Source organism: Aquarana catesbeiana, linkage group LG11 (assembly GCF_042186555.1).
Source record: "Aquarana catesbeiana isolate 2022-GZ linkage group LG11, ASM4218655v1, whole genome shotgun sequence".
NCBI classification, from domain to species: domain Eukaryota; kingdom Metazoa; phylum Chordata; class Amphibia; order Anura; family Ranidae; genus Aquarana; species Aquarana catesbeiana.
Window position 1 is genome coordinate 41,325,376 of NC_133334.1, and position 20,177 is coordinate 41,345,552.

General features: G+C 40.8%; 1 protein-coding gene across 1 annotated transcript in view; it reads left to right on the top strand.

Moving 5' to 3' along the window:
- The window catches only part of NAT10 (N-acetyltransferase 10), a 79,802-nt gene that overhangs the window by 30,725 nt on the left and 28,900 nt on the right, over positions 1 to 20,177 (top strand). The window contains exons 8-14 of the mRNA XM_073604208.1: positions 2,260 to 2,367; positions 5,842 to 5,975; positions 9,223 to 9,316; positions 9,675 to 9,773; positions 12,443 to 12,579; positions 12,696 to 12,820; positions 17,859 to 18,009. Of these exons, the coding sequence (XP_073460309.1) occupies positions 2,260 to 2,367; positions 5,842 to 5,975; positions 9,223 to 9,316; positions 9,675 to 9,773; positions 12,443 to 12,579; positions 12,696 to 12,820; positions 17,859 to 18,009 (848 nt within the window). The remainder of the gene's footprint in view (positions 1 to 2,259; positions 2,368 to 5,841; positions 5,976 to 9,222; positions 9,317 to 9,674; positions 9,774 to 12,442; positions 12,580 to 12,695; positions 12,821 to 17,858; positions 18,010 to 20,177) is intronic.

Consider the following 20,177-nt stretch of genomic DNA (forward strand, 5'->3'; position numbering starts at 1 on the left):
CTTTGCTCCTACCACCCATTTTTTGCTGATCTTTACATGTTACCTTGCCTGTCGGTGTACGACATGTTCTCCTGTTTTTTAAATTGCCAGTTTGTGTATGGATGATCGTACTATTTGTCATACACAAGTGTTGTTGTTATAAAAAATTTATTTAAAATATATATAAAAAAATTATATATTTATATATTATTCTGCTGTAAGATTAGCCACCATCTGCCATTGTGTATGGCCTTTATTACTTCCTACTACAGTCCTCATGAGATGAGTAGCTTTGTCCCCATTTCATGGTCTTTTATATATTATCAAGTCCCTTTTGGTCTTTTACTTCTCATTCTGTTGGTTTTCTTTCAGTTTTGGTGTAAATCTAATGCATGCCATAGAGGTTCTGGCCTCTGTAGTCCCACGGCCAGCTTCTCTATTTATATAGATTGGTATAGGCATTTCCACTCAGGCCAGTAGAAGAAGCTGATGCTCAGAACGTGTAACCAATCCTCTGCAGTGTTCCCACCTGTCTCCCCACTTCCGGTGACGTTATTTCCGTGCGTTCCACGCTGGTTTAGTTGGACTTCCTGGTGACCACAGGACGAACTACAGACCTCCCTTCACCTCTACAGCCCATGGATACAGTGCGAGGACGTTAGGAGAGACCTTGTATCTTGACAATTAAATTGTTTACACTAATATTACACACAAGTGGTGCTTCCTGTCTTTACCTCCTTTACATAAAAAGTGGCTGAAAGAGGATGGAGGAGATCAGAAATACTGGAATGCAAAATCTGATCAAAATGGAGATAAGCGTTTTTACAGATTAAAAAAAAAAGCAGTTGTCAAAGCTGAATTCCAGGTATGAATATTTTTGTATAGTTACATTGATCCAGCATGGACCAGTGTAAGTATGCATATTCCATCCCTCTATCTGTTCCCTGTGGAAGTTGAGAATCGCTGTAGCATCTGCCGGTCCGATTCACATGTTATGTGAATTGGATGCAGTTAAAAATGCATCCAATTCAAATATAGAGTTCCTTGAAAAAGTATTCATACCCCTTGAAATTTTCCACATTTTGTCATGTTACAACCAAAAATGTAAATGTATTTTATTGGGATTTTAAGTGATAGACCAACACAAAGTGGCACATAATTGTGAAGTGGAAAGAAAATGATAAATGGTTTTCTATTTTTTTTTTTAGAAATATCTGAAAAGTTTGGTGTGCATTTGTATTCAGCTCCCTTTACTCTGATACACCTAAGTAAACTCCAGTGGAACCAATTTCCTTCAAAAGTCACATAATTAGTAAATAGAGTCCACCTGTGTGTAATTTAATTTCAGTATAAATACAGCTGTTCTGTGAAGCCCTCAGAGGTTTGCTGGAGAACCTGAGTGAATAAACAGCACCATGAAGGCCAATAAACACACCAGACAGGTCAGGGATAAAGTTGTCAAGAAGTTTTAAGCAGAGTTAGGTTATAAAAAAAAAAATATCCTAAGCTTTGGAGGTGAACAAAGACAAAGATGCTTGAAGTCCAATCCACCTGCCACCGTACCCTTATAGCCCAAAAAAATAGGAGCTCGGCCAGTGGTGATACTGTATTTTATAGCTTATTCACAGACATAGCCAGCAGAAACGAACCTCAAAGACTTCAGATTTATTGATATTTCCGTTATAAAGTGCATAAATTAAATGTCCAACACAAAGTAAAAAAAAAAACATTCCCACCTGCAAGGAAAGGTTGGCATGCACCTATTTGCATTTTTCCTTGCACTTCACAGATACAAATTTCTGTAACAGAACCTCAATATGTCTGGAGTTTTGAGGTTCATCTCTGCTGGTGTGCTGGCTATTTTTCTGAAAGTATGAAGTCTAGCCTGGGTGGCAACCACGACCCTCTCTATAGATATAGTAGTGCAATGATTGTCGCCTATCAGGGACAAGAAATGTGATGCTATTTGCATGTTTATCAGGTGGAAAAAAGCATAGAAAAGAAAACCAATACAGCAACTGCATCTAAGTACTGATAAGCTGCAGTAAATTACATTTTTGCTTTTGCATTTAGATATACTTCAAGGATGTTATGTATGTCAGATAGCAAAAAATCAGTTCAAGCTCTGCAATTTTCTTATTTCCTTTATCTGTTTGTTATTTTTTGTATGTGATCATAAGGTGGTGGTTGTTCCATAATATACTGACTGTTGTATGGTGCTTCAGCAGTATTTCAATCTGTTTTGTAATTTTGTTAATTTTGAATATGTTTTTTTTTCAGGAGAGCAGCCTGACCCCGGAGGAGCAGGAGCTACTAGATGTGAAGCTCAGTCTCCAGGACACACAGCCGGTTGGGGTTCTGGTCGAAAACTGCAAGACACTTGACCAGGTAAATCTGACTTGGAGGACTCACTAGGTTTTGATTTACAAAACATTTTATAATTTGATAATCAACATTTGAGTATGAAAGATGACCCGGGGGGGGTTAGACCTTGTATCTGTGATCTGTGATTTTTGAGAAGACCGGTGATGGTGCAAAGAAAAGTCTATTAGACCCCAGATCTCTTCTCCTGGCCTCAAAAGAATCTGATCAAACTCAGATCGGTAAAGGCAAGGACTACGTTTCGATTTACAAAACATTTTGTAATTTTATAATCGGCGTTTGGGTATGAAGAATGATGGGGGTGGTAGACCGTGTATCTGCGATTTTATGAAGACCAGTGATGGTACAAAAAAAAAAAAAAAAATTGAAGAGGGGACATGATGTGAGACTTCAGCTATTTTTGGTTTGATGTTGGCGGCTCCCACCAGTTTCCAGTCCTGGAGCTTCTGTCTGCCTTTCGCCAATATCGCTCTTGTCTGCTAATGACCCCTAATTTTATTACACATAAAAGAACATATACAGGTGCATCTCATAAAATTTAGAATATCATCAAAAAGTAAATTTTATTTCAGTAATTCAATTCAAAGTACTTCCTTTATGGAAGGTGTTATATAGAGGGGGACTTCCTGTCTGTTTTTTTTTTTTTGGTTCATTCACCTACAGGTGGCGTATACCCCAGATAGTTATATATATATAGCTTGGTCTGTGTCCCGTGATGTATGATAAAGAATTTTTTTTTTTTTTTTTTTTTTATTGGTCTTGTGTAATCTAATTTTCTGAGATACTGATTGAATTACTGAAATAAATGAACTTTTTGATCTAATTTTGAGATACACCTGTATACCAAAAAAATAACGTGACAAAGCCTGTCCGCCACTTTTTACGCAAGTAAGTCAGCCTCACTATTTTTTATTTAAAAAAAGAAACTGTACCTTTTTTTTTATTTTTTTTATTTATTTATTTTTACTTTATTGCTATCGCAAGAAATGAACAGCATCCCTTGTGATAGTATGGGCCATGACAGGGTTCCCTTTATTGAGAGATCTGCAGTCTATTAGACCCCAGATCTCTCCTGGCCTCAAAAGGATTTGAGCAAACTGAGGTCGGTAAAGGCAAGGACTAGGTTTCAATTTACAAAACATTTTATAATCGACATTTTGGTATGAAGAATGATTGGTGGGGGGGGGGTGTATCTGATTTTGAGAAGACCACTGATGGTGCAAAGAAACAATTGAAGAGGGGACATGATGTGATACTTCCGCTGTCCTTGATTTGATGTTGGCAGATTTTCTCTCCTGGATGCAAGAACATACATAACAAAATAGGAAAGCAACAACAAAGTGGATCGGGCAGGATTTTGAAGACCCAACTTAAATTAAAAATAAAATGTAATAACAAGTTTATTGTTCGTAATTCTTTAAAATTAGACAGGAATCCAAAATTCATAGAACCATGATGATGAGCTTAAAAGTCCTGTTAACTTATTTTACAAGATGCATATTTGAAGCTCTCTAATAGAGCAGCTTTTCTTTCAAGATCGAATATACTTATTAATGCGCTTGTCCTGGATTTCATCCACTTCATCAGGAGCTATATGTGGGGACAAGTCTAATATATTTGGCACTTTTCCTTGCATGCTTTGTCTATGTGGTGCATTCTACATGGGGAAAATGAAACAACTCATCCATAAACATGTCCATGATCACCTATATAGGTAATGGAAAAATTGTTTCTCCAATTGGCTGTCATGTTGGCCTCATTCACAACTATGATGTGTCTGTTATGATGTTCATGGCATTAGACCGTGTCTATAAGGACCCTGGGGGGGGGGGATGGACTTTGACAAGGGCTTTTTACAATGGAAAACTAGGTGGATACAGCGCCTAAAGGACTTTTTGCTTTTTAAAGTCATCATCCTCGTTTTATAAATTCTGGATTCTTGTCTAATTTGAAAAAATTGTGGTCAATAAACATTTGTTGTTTAAGGTTTATTTTCCATTCAAGTTGGGGCTTAAGAATTCCTCTAGATCCAATTTGTTTCCTATTTTACACTTAGGGGTGTGGCACCAGATTTTGTAAATCTTACATACCAAAAAGATTGACAAGGCTTGTCCACCACTTTTCACTGAACGCTACTGGCCATATTGAAGGGCAGGTAGTAATGTACTGAGGATGGGAGGGAGCGGGTAAGCTCTGACCTTGCCCAGAATGGTTAGAGAGCTTTTGTCGTTCAGCCAGGCATTTTATTCCTAGGGCAGTGTAAGCATCTGTTGCTATGTTTGGACACCTCTAGAGCAGCTGTTGGGTGATACTGCAGTCTTCCGAATTGCCTTTTTTTTTTTTTTTTTTGGGTGGGCTGGTACAGAGAGTTGCACACAGAAGGGTTTTTACTTTAATGAAGGGAATGCATTAAGGTAAAAAAACATTCTGTCTTTAGAACCACTTTAATTATGCCCATGTGAATGAGGCCTTATGGGTCAAGTTTGGCTGCAGTCCTATCTAATAAGTGTAACATTACACATATGTGACGTGAAACAAAGCGATTTCCCCCTCCATCCGCCATTGTACAGTTTAGGTGGGCAGTCAGCAGCGGTAAAAACACTCAACCGCCTGGTTTTACTGCTCCCTGTGTAAACGAGGCCTAAAGGTGTTTATACAGGTATATGCAGCGCTAAAAATGCATAAAAATATGCAACTAAAAAGTCCACTGTAATTTTAGCATAAAGAGTCCATGTTTAGAAAAATTGGAATCACCCACGATGTATACAGGACAAAAACAAGGTGAATTAATTATCCTCCACCGAACACCAACACACCGGGCCTCTTACCGCAAACAATGGATCACTAGATTATAGGTGGTCAGATCCCATGTTGAGACTGCATGAGATCCAGTCATCTGCGTGGAGTCATGATATTATGGATTTAACATGCCTATGTGACCACCTATAATCTAGTGGTCCTTTGTTTGCGGTAAGAGGCCCGGTGTGTTGGTGTTCGGTGGAGGATAATTAATTCACCTTGTTTTTGTCCTGTATACACCGTGGGTGATCCCAGTTTTTCTGAACATGGACTCTTAATGCTAAATTACAGTGGACTTTTTATTTGCATATTTTTATGCCTTTTATTTTTAACGCTGCATATACCTGTATTTTCCCTTGTTTTATTGTTGCCAATAATTTCATGCTAGCTGCTCTGTAGAAATTATAGCCCAGTGATTAATTCTTATTCCTAAAGGTGTTTACTCTTAAACGCGCCAATACTTCAGGATTTGTACAAAAATAGCACCTACACTCCATCTTTTTAGTGTCATGTGTACTATGACAACACAAGTACTCTTTATGTTGTGCTGGGTTTTTCAGGCTGTTTGAGCCACCAATATGTATACTACAGTTTTTTGTTTTTGTTTTTCCCAATTTTTCATATGTGCAACTTTTTATTCTTACATTTTGGTGTTTCTTCCACATTCCTCCTTTTCTGCAGGCTAAGGCAGTTCTGAAGTTTATAGAGGCGATATCGGAGAAGACCCTTCGCAGTACAGTGGCCCTGACAGCAGCTCGAGGTCGCGGCAAGTCGGCAGCACTGGGATTGGCGATTGCGGGTGCTGTGGCTTTTGGGTATGATTTGTTTACCTTTTTATTCAGTTTGGTATATTTTTTTTGATTTTCTTCTTTTTTTATTTTTTTTATTTAACATTTATAACATTTATTTGTTGAAAGTTTTTAAAAATAACAATGACGTAGCAACAATCATGAAGGTAAAGAGCAGTTTACTTATGAAAAGTAGGTTAGCCATGGTAACACACCCTTCCTCTACATACACAATGATAATGACCATTTTATGTATAAAACAATTTACAGAGCTAACATCCTATGAAACTGCATGTACATTAATTATATGTGAATGCCATCAAAATGGAAACACTAGGCTATTTTCTCTCCCAGGTTGGATGTTTTTCATTCGTAAGAGTAGAGTGGATTTAGAAAATACTGCATTATGGCCACAGGATTGAGCTGATTAATAAATACAAAGTGGATACTAAAGTCTGTGTTTTTTTTGTTTTTTTTGGTTTTTTTTTGTGTTTTTTTTTTTCTTTAAAAATAACAAACATGTTATGTTATACTTCCCTGCTCTGCGTAGTGGTTTTGCACAGAACAGCCTAGATCCTCCTCTTCTCAGGTCCCCCGTTGTGCTCCTGGCCCCTTCCTGATTTTGAGTGCCCCCCTCAGCAAGCTGCTTGCTATGGGGGCACTGAGCCAAGCCACTGCTCTATGCCAATGGCGCCGCTTCTGTGTCTCAGCCAATCAGGAGAGAGAGTACCGGAGGGCCGAGGCATTTGTGCACATTACTGGATAGAGACGGGGCGTAGGTAAGTATGAGGGGGGCTGCTGCACACTGAAGGTTTTTTATCTTAATACATAGAATGCATTAAGATAAAAAACCTTCTGCCTTTACAACCACTTTTAATTTACTATGATCAGCAGCTCCATCTAGTGACCATAATGCAGTATTTTCCTGATTCATGCTATCCTTATGAATGGAGAACATCTGACCAGGAGTGAAAATAGCCTATAACAGGGGAAGGCAACCTGGGGCCCTCCAGCTGTTGCAGAACTACAAGTCTCATCATGCCTCTGGGAGTAATTGTAACTACCAGCCTTGCGATGCCTCATGGGAAATTTAGTTTTACAACAGCTGGAGGGCTACTGGTTGCCTACACCTGGCCTATAACATTTGATTTTGCCAACTTTTGCACAGAATGTACATACAGAAAGATAGAATTTTGTGCTGAAACCAGGAAACGTACCTAGTTTCTGGGCTGTACAAAAGATGAGATTGCAGATACCTGTATCCTTGTGCTGCTGTACCACAGACTTTGCTGTACCACAGTATATAACCAGATCGCAACCCCAAAACCTGCAGTTCTAGAGATTTTAAAGCCGCCTTCTCCTCAATGTTCTGTAAATGAGCATTATCACTTCCTGTGTTTTCCTAATTCAGTAAGCAGCATGTACACCTGCTTTAAATTATTATTAACTGCTCATTTTTAAATCGTACCTTAATGATGCTTTCTATTAAAGAAGATTGGCAGGTATGGCGTTTTCTATTATTCCAGTGACATCACTGCTGCACCTCTTTAATTTTTCACTGGAGTTGCGGTATCTATAGTGTTCTCCAACTAGAGATCCTGCAGGTATGGTATGTGAAAGCTTTATTGTTGTCCAAGCTAAACCAATGGAACTATGTAAACAATACCATACTTGGAATTCTTCTTTAAGCCTTGTTCCATACTTGATTAGCTTAGTATGTATATAGGCTCGCAGGCTCTCTGCATACTGCCTCAGACTCCTGGTCTGAGTGCCGCTTCCCAGAACGTTAGGGAAGCACGTGTACTGTTTAGCACGAACAGCGTATGCACAGAGAGGAGGGGGGAGCAGGGTATTGGCTTGCTGCCTGGTTATCTATCTCTTTGAAAGCATTCAGTGTCCGTAGCTGCCCGCCTGGTGTGTGCATTCAAGGGTGGCTTCATAGAACCCTTTAAGGTAGGGGTCTCAAACTGGTGGCCCTCCAGCTGTTGTGAAACTACAAGTCCCATTATGTCTCTGCCTGTGGGAGTCATGCTTGTAACTGTCAGTCTTGCAATGCCTCATGGGATTTGTAGTTTCGCAGCAGTTCGAGGGCTGCCAGGTTGAGACACCTGCTTTAAGGGAAGGAAGTCGCCCTCAATCTGTTGATCCTGGCCAGCAACTAAATGATACAGAAACAAAGGAACACAAGGATCAAGGAACAGATTACCTTGGGGCAGGGTGGATTTGCTTTAAATCAAGTCTATTTAAATTGAGATTTAAAGATTTATTCTAGTAAAAAGGCTCGATTTTTAAATCATAATTTTTAAAGAGCAACTGTCATCTCTGTCCCGCCGCAGCTTCTCCTCTGACCTGTTGACTCACCGACAGTTCCATTCACTCTAATGGGACTGTTGATGAGGCGGCGGTGAGGGACATGGTGGCAGCAGGTGAGTGGATGCCCGCTAACAGGCGCTGCCATGATGGATCTGAAATGACAGGTGCTCTTTAAATGTAAGGACTTATTCTTGCTGGCAGTTAGAATCTTTAACATTTGCCAACAAAATGAAGCTTTCCTATTTAGAAAATTAAGCTGTCAGGTTAGTAATACAGCGATATAAGAACAGATTCGATCATACAGTTTGTAGTGTACATAGATTTACAAAACAATAGGATAAAGGAACGTTCCCTTTTATCTCATGGTTACTGTGAAATTGTGTAAATGCATCAATGCAGTGCATGTTATCTCAGCTTGCAGAGCTTGGATTCATCAAATCAGTTTACCAAAAATGTAAATATTGCAGAATATTCAGCCTCATGCTACATAAGTAAGCTCAATTTCATGCTGAATAAACAAAATTATTAATGTATCTTAAATAGAAAACTTTAGATTGATTTTTGCCCCAAATGCATTTTATTAAAATAAATTTGATAAAAATCTAAAAAAATCTGATTTTAAATTAGAAAAATCCTGTTTTTTTTTTTTTTTTTTGTTTTTTGTTTTTATTGATTTTTATCCACTCTGCCTTAGGGTATTGCAGCACAATTAAGAAAAAGAAAAATATGATAATGTATTATCTCTTTTAATATACAGAGAGGTTTCTGTAGTCTATACTAGCAGTATTCAGATATTTATGAGTTAGTGTGTGACTTAACTAAAGAGATTTTATATTTTTTACATTTGTTTATAATGACTTTCCGCTCTGCATTGGTAATTAGCCTTGTGATATTCTATGAAAATAATAAACATGGCTATATTCAGTACACTGGTTTTTGATTGGTTTCTATCTGTTTTTAGTTATTCCAATATTTTTGTGACTTCTCCGAGCCCCGATAACCTGCACACCCTGTTTGAGTTCATCTTCAAAGGCTTTGACTCGCTGCATTACCAGGTGAGGCTTCTTCCCTTCTCCTCTGAGCTTTGTGTATTCCCCTGTGGCTCTATTTAACCCCTTCCCCTCCTGCCCTTTATGAATAGTTATTGCTCAATCTAGAACTGAGCGGCATTTATGTGATCGCATTTGAGCGCCGCTCAGTCCTAAAGTACTGTGTGCCCAGCCTTTGTGATGATGCGCCCCCTAGGGGGTGTATAGACGACAGGCTGGGCTTAAGAGCATTCGTCATATTCCAGGTTAGCAGTGGCGGCCTCCTTGCCTCTCTTGGTAATTATATATAAAAGGAATACTAATTCTATGAAAATATTTGACACTCCTTGTCTGACCTCCAAAGTATGTGACCCCTTTTTTATAGGAACATATGGACTATGAAATCATCCAGTCCCTGAACCCGGAGTTTGAGAAAGCCGTGGTCCGAGTCAATGTGTTCAAGGAGCACCGACAGACCATACAGGTGAGCAGAACGGGGCAAGGTTGAAGTCGGCCCACTTTGGGCAATTTTATTATTTGATTGGCCCCTGTGGCCAGTAAGTCATCTTTTGTGTATCTCCTTACTCTTCATGTGATTGGCTTATTTTGAGGTGCTAGTGGCCTCAAAAGGAGCCAATCACAATTGGGCATGTGCAGCAATCTGATTATTCAACTTTTTTTTTTTTTTTAAGTGTCTCTAAGCCCAGAAATAAAAATGTAATATGCTGCGACTTACCAGCGTTTAGATGCGATGGTGGCTGCGTTTATAATCCTACAGTAATGCACTTTCTCTCCTAGGGTGACAACGCTCACTCACTGTACTGTATCAGAAGAGGAGCAGCATTGTCACCCTTGTACAGAAAATGTGTCAGGACTACAGAACACCTTCCCCTTCTCCTAAGGGGAGTTTTTTTTTGTAGTTCATAGGTGAACTGGGAATAATGCGAACTGATAACTGTTGAGCAGACAAAGAATGCATGACGGTAATGGATTTCAGGCAGAATGAACAGATATATTTTTTCACTAATAATGCATGCATTGTGTGTCTTTGGTGTAATTTTTTTTCGGTCTCATGGACACTTGATCTCATAAATGCCTGATTTACAGGTATTTTACTTTTTTTTTTTTTTTTTTTTTTTGTTCTGATTCTAAATGCCCCTCAATGTTGGCCTATATGTCCATGCACACATAGGCGTTTAGAAGTAGAAAAAAAAAATTACCTGTGTTCAAGAGAGGAGCATTGTGGCAGAAAAAACGTCTAAATGCGGCTAAGCGCTAGGTGCGTTTATTCATTTCAGTGGCCTGGCCAGTTTTCTATTCTGGCCAATAAAATGAATAAATGCCCAAGTGCTTGACGAGCTTCAATGCATTTGCAAAAAACGTGGCTTAGGTGCGTTTTAAGGTTGCTTTTCTCCTGCCAGGAGAAAAGGGATTACAAAAGCCCCGGTGCGCATGAGGCTTTAAAGAGGAAATAAATCCTGGTGGGTTTTACTTCCTGTTTATTTTCCTTCAAAGGTAAAGCATTATGTGCTACTATGCATCGCATACTAGCCCATTATGTGTCACTTACCTGAAACCGAAGCCTGCAATGTCACCGCTGTCCCCACTAGCAGGGAGCGTCCATCTTCACCCCTCTTCCTTCCGGGGCCGCGAACTCCGGCTCTGTGACTGGCTGGAGTCGCGTGACATCACTCCCACGTGCATGCCTTTAGTCACGGCATGACCCCCTTTAGAAACGGCGCAATCTGCCCTTTCTAAAGTGCGCACGCGCCGTACACATCGGTGCACGGCTTTATTGTAAATATCTCCTAAACCGTGCAGGTTTAGGAGCTATTTCCAGCACCTACAGGTAAGCCTTTAATATAGGAGGGAAGCTTCAGAATGGCAAAGATGTTTTTATTACAAATTATGTGAGCAGACTGCAGTTCCTCTTTAAGAGGCATTATTTTAAAGTGGAATTTCACTCTGTCATCATTGACTATTTTTAATTTTTATGTGGATAGGATAGGAAGGTAGATTTATATTTACTTGTTTTAAACTTTTTGTTTTTACATTTCTTCAGTTACTTCCTGGTTTCTATGCCTAGACAAATAATGGCATACATCCCAGTCTTCATGAGAGGAGGGTTTTCTCAGCTAAACACACCCTCCTGCCTGCATGCCTGAGCTAAGGGCAGCTGAATTCTAGGAAGTAAATGCTACATGAATCATCTGCCCTCACCTAAGATGGCCGTGGCCAGAAATGCTTTGGCGGTGGTTTTCAAAGTGATTTCTCAGCAAAATAAAGCATGGAGACATGGCTGGATTGGGGGGGGGGGGTTTGCTTTGCATATTAAAAATAGCGTTTTTAGTTTGTGGTGCTCAGATGCAGCCTAGTTCTGCTTTAAGTGGGACTTATGAAGCATCAATGCTTGGACGTGGCTGTCCTATGCCACTTCCTCCTCAGTAACTTGAACCTGAATTGGGTTTGTAGTCTGGCCATACATTATACAATTTTCTTGTACAATTTCCTTTAGTTTTACCTTCAACTATGTAGTGCATGGGTGCTCAACCTGTGGTCCTCCAGCTGCTGCAGATCTAAGTCCCATCATGCCTTTGCCTTTGGGAGTCATGCTTGTAACTGTCAGTGGCTTGCAATGCTTCATGGGACTTGTAGTTCTGCAACAGCTGGAGGGCCACAGGTTGAGCACCCATGATGGTAGTGCCAAGGGCCTGTCTGCTTGCATACAAATTGTGTAGTTTTGGGTTTGGCCTCATATTATATGGCTTTTGGTAAATCTAAAGGAAAATTTGTGCAAGAAAATTGTATAATGTATGGCCACCCTTAAGCCTTGTACACACGGTACGATTGTTGGCCAACCGAGCGTCTGATTATTGTCTTAAGGGCGTGTACCAGGATCTTGTCTTGCATACTAACGGTACACAATTGTCGTGCCACAAACACGAACCTGGTGATGTACTACAAGGAATTTCAGCTCTTGAGTGCCACCCTTTGGGCCCCTTCTGCTAATTTCGTGTTTGAGCATTGATTCCGAGCATGCGTGTTTGTACTTTCTTGCTGAACCAGCCAAGATTCGAACCACTTATGGCTGGCCTAAGATGTTTTATTTATCAAGGAGATGCTAATGTTGATAAACTCTTGTTCCTATCTTAGTACATCCATCCGGCAGATGCCGTAAAGTTGGGTCAGGCGGAACTGGTGGTGATCGATGAAGCAGCCGCTATCCCTCTGCCTCTAGTAAAGAGTCTTATGGGGCCCTACCTGGTCTTCATGGCATCTACAATCAATGGGTGAGTTCCTTAGAAAGAGGGACTGGAGATGTAACACATGGAAGTGTGGGCTATGGTAGAAGAATGTACGTTTTTTTAATTTAATTAATTTTTTTGACCTTTTATCATTTTTCTAGATATGAAGGCACTGGCCGCTCCCTTTCACTCAAATTGATTCAGCAGCTCCGCCAGCAGAGTGCAGAAAGTCAGGTCTCCAACACTGCAGAGAACAAAAACACTAGCACCCAACTCCTGTCCTCAGGTAGAGTACTGTGTTTAATACTATGCAGTGAATGTGCATAAATAAGTACATAAAAAGGATGACTACATAAAATTATGCTTCTATAATATCCGCAAAACTCAAGTGGAAATAAAAGTGACTAATAAAAAAATATATACATAAAAGTCTCAGTAGTGACGGTATACATCCAAAGGTGCAATTGTGATTAAGGTGCTCTAATTCTTCCACATGTGAATGGTGATGGTGTCTCTTCTTATAGTGTACATCAGTGGTCATCAACCCTGTCCTCAGGGCCCACTAACAGGCCAGGTTTTAGGTATTACCTTGGGGTGATGCAGACTAGAATACTGCAATCACTGAGCAGCAAATTATATCACCTGTGATGTATTGCAAACCTGGCCTGTTAGTAGGCCCTGATGACAGGGTTGATGATCACTGGTGTATATGACACCTCAGTGCTCATAGGCCTCTCACCTTACTGCTGTAAGGTAACAGCATTGGATTAAATAACTCTCATGGGGAATCCTTGAGCCTCCACTTTACTCTGGTGATCTCTCTATAATGGATACTGCCCTTAGCACTGGATATACGGCAATGCCTCCTTAAACGTAATCCCGGGGTTCCTCCTAGTATGCTCCGTGGTGGTGGTATGTAAACAAGATGCTCCAATAGTGTGATATAGTTGCTCAAAATATTTTATTATAAAAGCAGCTAGATTTTACTCACATTTAAAAACTTTAGCAAGGCATAACATCCACGAGTGGCGAGCTCGTACTCCTATGTCACTTCCAGTCTACCTGTGGCCCAATCCCGATGCATATCGTCTCGTGTCACGTGACTTCATCAGTGGATGTGTTTTAATACATTGATGTAATCATGCCAAATTGCTAAATACACTTTTGAAACCCACATACAGTGGCTGATTAACTGACAAAAGATACTTCTGCTCAGCCAGTCCTGGGATTTACACAGCCCTGACGACCAGCACATCCAGGCTGCTGACCCGAATGTTCTCTACTACAGTTATGCAGGATGGCTAGGTCATCTCCCAGCCCTCAGTTAGTGGTTGGACAGTGAAGGAGAGCAGAAGCCTGAAGAGGGTCTCTTTCTCTCTTTCTGTTAGTATGTTGCTTGTTAGCACATGTACGCTATAGCAAAGCCTGATTGGTTCTCCCTCTCCCAGTCTCAAGCCCCGTCCATACACACGATCAGAAAATCGTACGGAAAATACCGCTTTCAAATCAATCATACGATAATCCGATCGTTAGTACAGAGCTTTCGAGAGCCGATCATGACAGTTCCTCCGATTTATTATTATTTTATCGGACATGCACAAAAATTTTTTTCGTATGATGCCAGATTGTACGATTTTCATTTAACCACTTCCCGCCCGGCCTATAGCAGATTGACGGCCGGGCGGTGGTTCCATTATCCTGACTGGGCGTCATTCTAACACACCGCTACACCGATCTTGGTAAAGAGCCTCCAGAAGAGGCTCTTTACCACGTGATCAGTCGTGTCCAATCACGGCTGATCACGATGTCAATAGGAAGAGCCATTGATCGGCTTTTCCTCACTCGCGTCTGAGAGACGCGAGTAGAGGAGAGCCGATCGGCGACTCTCCTGACAGGGGGGGTCTGCGCTGATTGTTTATCAGCGCAGCCCCCCCCCCTCAGATGACCACACTGGACCACCAGGGACGCCACTAGGACCACCAGGGAAGGGGGCAACATGTGGATGGCCAGGTATGTACCCCATGGCCATCCACATGTGCCCAATCTGTGCCAATCAGTGCCCACAAATGGGCACTGATTGGCACCATTATATTTCAGTGATGCCCAGCAGTGCCACCAATCAGTGTCATCAGTGACAACAATCAGTGTCAGTGCCACCCATCAGTGTCCATTGGTGCCAGCTGTCAGTGCCCATCCATGCCACCTATCAGTGCCACCCATAAGTACCCATGAGTGCCCATCAGTGCCGCATACCAGTGCAACCATATCGGTGCCGTCAGTGCAACCATATCGGTGCCCGTCAGTGCAACCATATCGGTGCCCGTCATTGAAGAAGAAAACGTACTTATTTACAAAAATTTTTAACAGAAACAAAGTAAAACTTGTTTATTTCCTTTTTTTTATTTGTTGAGCAAAAAATAAAAACCGCAGAGGTGATCAAATACCACCAAAATAAAGCTCTATTTGTGGGAACAAAATGATAAAAAATGTGTTTGAGTACAGTGTAGCATGACCGCGCAATTGTCATTCAAATTGCGACAGCGCTGAAAGCTGAAAATTGGCCTGGGCGGGAAGGTGTCTAAGTGCCTGGTATTGAAGTGGTTAATCAGAACAGATATCGTTCGAAAATGCATTACAACACATGACACAACTTCCAAATTTTTTTTCTGTCGTGCGGGAATTTTCGTGACTTTAGTAAACTCATCAGATTCGATCTGAGATTAGCATGCAGTGCTAGATATATAGTACTGTGACAAAGTTTTAGGCAGCTGTGAAGGAATGCTTTCAAAAATATATATTTTTATTGTTTATTTTTATCAATTTACAAAATTCACAGTAAGCTAACAGAAAAAAAAATCTACCTCAAATCAATATTTGGTGTGACCGTCATTTGGATTCAAACCAGCATTAATTCTTACACTTGCACAAAGTCTGGGATTTTGGAGGATTAGAGTCAGTTGTATGATTAACCAATTATACCAAGCAGGTGCCAATGATCATCAATTTCAAATGTAGGTTGAAACCGTCATTAACTGAAACAAAAACAGCTGTGTAGGAGGCCTACAACTGGGTGAGGAACAGCCAGACTCTGCTACTAAGGATGAGGTTGTGGAACACCTTATGTCACAGGTCATACACCAGGGCAAGACTGTGCACAGCAACAAGACACAACGTAGTTATACTGGATCAACAAGGTCTCTCCCAGACAAAAGGTTGCAAGATGTGCTGTTCAAGCTCATTTGAAGAAGCGTGCAACGTTGAAGACTGTAGATATAGTGGTTGGCCAAGGAAACCTTATGCAGCAGATGAAAGATACATCATGCTTACTTCCCTTCAACATCGGAAGATGTCCAGCAGTACCATTAGCACAGAACTGGCGGAAACCGGTGGGACCCAGGTTCACCCATCTACGGTCAGGATAAGTCTGCCAAAAAGTCTTCATGGAAGAACTGTGGCCAAAAAAAAAAAACATACCTCTGATGTGGAAACAAGGCTAAGCGACTCAACTATCCATGAAAACATTGGAACTGGGGTGCAGAAAAATAGCAGCAGTTACTCTGGACTGATGAGTGAAAATGTGAAATATTTGGCTGTAGCAGGAGGCAGTGTGTTGGCGAAAGGCTAGAGAGCAGTACAAAAATGAGTGTCTGCAGGCAACCGTGATGCATGTTGAAGGTTCCTTTACTAGTTTGGGGCTGCATTTCTGCAAATGGAGTTGGAGATTCGGTCAGGATCAGTGGTGTCCTCAATGCTGAGAAATACAGGCAGATATTATCCATCATGCCTTACTATCAGGGAGGAATGTGATTGGCCCCAAATTTATTCTGCAGCAGGACAACAACCCTAAACATACAGCCAATGTTATTAAGAACTATCTTCAGTGTAAAGAAGAACAAAGAGTGCTAGAAGTGATGGTTTGGCCCCCACAGAGCCCTGATCTCATCATCATCGAGTCTGTCTGGGATTACATGAAGAGGCAGAAGGATCTGAGGCAGCAGACATCCACTTCTGTGGTTATTTCTCCAAGATGTTTGGAACAACCTACCTGCTGAGTTCCTTCAAAAACTGTGTGCAAGTGTTCCTAGAAGAATTGATGCTGTTTTGAAGGCAAAGGATGTTAACACCAAATGCTGATATGATTTGGGTTTCGCTTCATTTACTTTCCATTTTGTTAATTGATAAAAATACATCTTAACACTTCTATTTCTGAAAGCATTCTTCAGTTACATACATTTTTCACACCTGCTTAAAACACTTGCACAGTACTGTACTATATAACGTCCGCTGCCCATATCTCTGGATCGTGTGATTGTTTTGACAGCTTTTGCTCATTTCTGATTATGCATTTTTTCCATCAGAGCTTCAAGTGTTACTAAACCCACAACAGTAAAATCAGTCTGTATATGCAGTAAAGCATGCTTGTTATACTCACTGTGGAACCTAAGAGGTTAATCCTCTGCATTGTGTAAAAAGGCTGTTTGATCCTGTCTTCTCTGATCCTCCCCTTCTTCCACTGACTCCAAAACATGTCCCGATAAGACAGAACCTTTGGAGTCAGGCTGCACATGCTCAGTTTGGTGTGTATTACTAGAATTGTTTTTTCTTGGGAGGGTGCATGAGATCAGCACAGGGCCAATCAGCACTGTCCAGACAGAGGATCAGGTGCCCTGGATCCTGATAGGACAGCTTGGTGTAGTATTAAAACTCCTCCTACAAGCTTTACCAGGAACTGATAGAAATCACAAGACTGCTATATACTGCTGATGAAAAAGTATTTATCGGTTTATATTTACTAAAATAATTGCATTTCCATGTTCTGTGTACTGTGGGAGACCAGATATAGTGAATGCAGGGTCCTGGGTTTAGTAACCCTTTCAGTTTGAATTGTAACAGGTTAAATTTACAGAATACACATAAGTACTCTAGGCAAATATATCAGTTACTAGGATTACCTGAAGTCCACCTTTATACTGACCCTCCCATGTGTCCACATGGCCAATAAAGGGACATTAGATTGTCAGTTCCTTTGGAGGCATAACTGATGTGTATATTCTGTGTACCCAAAATAATTGGTCTGTGCTGTATGAAGGAATGCATTGAATCTTGCTGTGTCAACAAAGACTGAGACAGATTTTCTCAGTGATACTTTGACATGTAAGATGCGTTGATAAATGTTTATTTTTTACTTATAGCAGCCGGTTTAGTGTTCAGCTTTTTGCAAACCATTTCTGAAAAGTCATTTTAGGGTCTTCTATGCTTGCATCTGAAAATTGAGCTGTTTTCATGTTGATTTATGTTTGTTTTTGTCCCTTCCTTCCTTCCAGCTCGTACCCTCCATGAAGTATCTCTGCAGGAATCTATACGTTACGCTCCGGGAGACGCCGTGGAGAAATGGCTGAATGAGCTACTGTGTTTAGATTGCCTGAACATCAGCAGGATGATAAGTGGGTGTCCTCTGCCTGAGACCTGTTCTCTGTATCCTTTTTTTGTACCTTACTCCTATAATCCTATAGTCCTATAATAGTACTGTGTCCATTTATGAATGTGCACTGTGAGATCTGACAGACATGAAGATGTTCAAAATTATTCCTATAGGACACCAGAAAAAGCAGTAATGATTATGAAATTGAAGGGACTCAAAGCAATCTATCCAGTTCAGATCACTGAAGTTTAAAGGATAAGTTCACCTTTTCAAAAAAAATAATAAATGCAGTTTTTACAACAAGATACCTGTTGATATCTGGTCATATCAACAGGATTCTGAACCATGGTAGTCTCAACTGAATGTCGCCTATGATGTAATATCCCTACCCATACTCCTCAAAGATGGATGGAGAGGGCCTCTCTATTCTTTATTTTTGGTCCTTTGCTTCCCCTCTCTCCCCCTTTTTTGTTCCCTCCCCCCCCCCATTTTTTTTCCTCTCTCCCTCGTAGCTTGGCCCCGGTGAGTGTTCCACTCTAAAAATGGGTGTATGTATTATGTTCCCAAAGATGAATCTTTAAAGCAGCATCTAGTATGTTTAAAGACAAACTCTAGGAAAAAATAAACCTTTAAAATCTGCTTGCATACAAGGAGTACTCCAGCACACCAAAATGAGAGATACGGCTTGCACAGCAGGACGCATGGCGCTCCAAAGTAGCTCCTGAACTATTTTTGGGCGACGTGTCTCACGATTGCAGCACATTTTATCGCACGACAGTCGGGGTAGAACCACACCGCGATTTGAGGTGTCATTCATACGTTTTGTTATTCACACATCGGCGCTGTCAAATCTCGGGCAGATCTGCCATCAATTCATCGCTGTAGTGTGAATGCAGCCTAATAGTTGTCCTGTGGACAGATTCCCCCACCTGAGCTGTGGATCTCTGCAGCTCCTCCAGAGTTACCATGGACCTCTTGGCTGCTTCTCTGAATGTTCTCCTTGCCCGGCCTGTCAGTTTAGATGGACGGCCATGTCTTGGTAGGTTTACAGTTGTGCCATACTCTTTACATTTTCAGATGATGGATTGAACAGGGCTCTGTGAGGTGTTCAAAGCTTGGGATATTTTTTTATAACCTAACCCTGCTTTAAAGTGGTTGTATACCTATTTTTAAAACTTTTACCTACAGGTAAGCCTATAATAAGGCTTACCTGTAGGTAAAAAAAATATCTTTTAATATAAGATATATTCCCCTCGCAATGAGCCTCTGACTGCAGCGGCGCATGCGCACAGGGGATTCTCAGCTGAAAGCCCGGCAAACTCCGGACCTTGCTGGAAAGAAGTCTCCGGCGCGCATGCGCGGTAGTGACGACATCGCGGCTCCGGGCACTCACAGCGCCAGAGCCGCGATACCCGGAAGACACGCTGAGGGGAAATGTCAGCTCCCTCAGCGTGGACCGGGTGAGATGCCAGCGCCTCGTTCTAAGGTAAGTATCTCATAATGAGCTAGTATGCAGTGCATACTAGCTCATTATGCCTTTTCCCTTACAGGTGTAGGGAAAGAAAAAAAAATTCAGCGGGTTTACTACCGCTTTAAACGTATCCACAACTTTATCCCTGACCTGTCTGGTGTGTTCCTTGGCCTTCATGATGCTGTTTGTTCACTAAGGTTCTCTAACAAACCTCTGAGGGCTTCACAGAATATCTGTATTTATACTGAAATTAAATTACAAACCGATGGACTCTATTTACTAATTAGGTGGCTTCTGAAGGCAATTGGTTCCACTAGATTTTGGTAAGGGGTATCAGAGTAAAGGGGGATGAATACAAATGTACCCCACACTTTTCAAATATTTATTTGTAAAAAAAAAAAGTGAAAACCATTTATCATCTTCCTTCCACTTCACAATTATGTGCCACTTTATGTTGGTTCATCACATAATAAAATACATTTACGTTTTTGGTTGTAACATGACAAAATGTGCAACATTTCAAGGGGTATGAACACTTTTTCAAGGCACTGTATACTGATCATCAGTGCAGCTTAACAGTGCCGCCTCATTAGTGCACTTCAGTGAAGAAGCAAACTTTTTTTTTTTTTTTTTTTAAATGTCGGTCTTTTTACATTTTATTTTAGCAAAAAATTAAAACCCAGCAGTGATTAAATACCACCAAAAGAAAGTTCCTTCTGTATATAAAAAAAATAAAATAAAAATCTAATT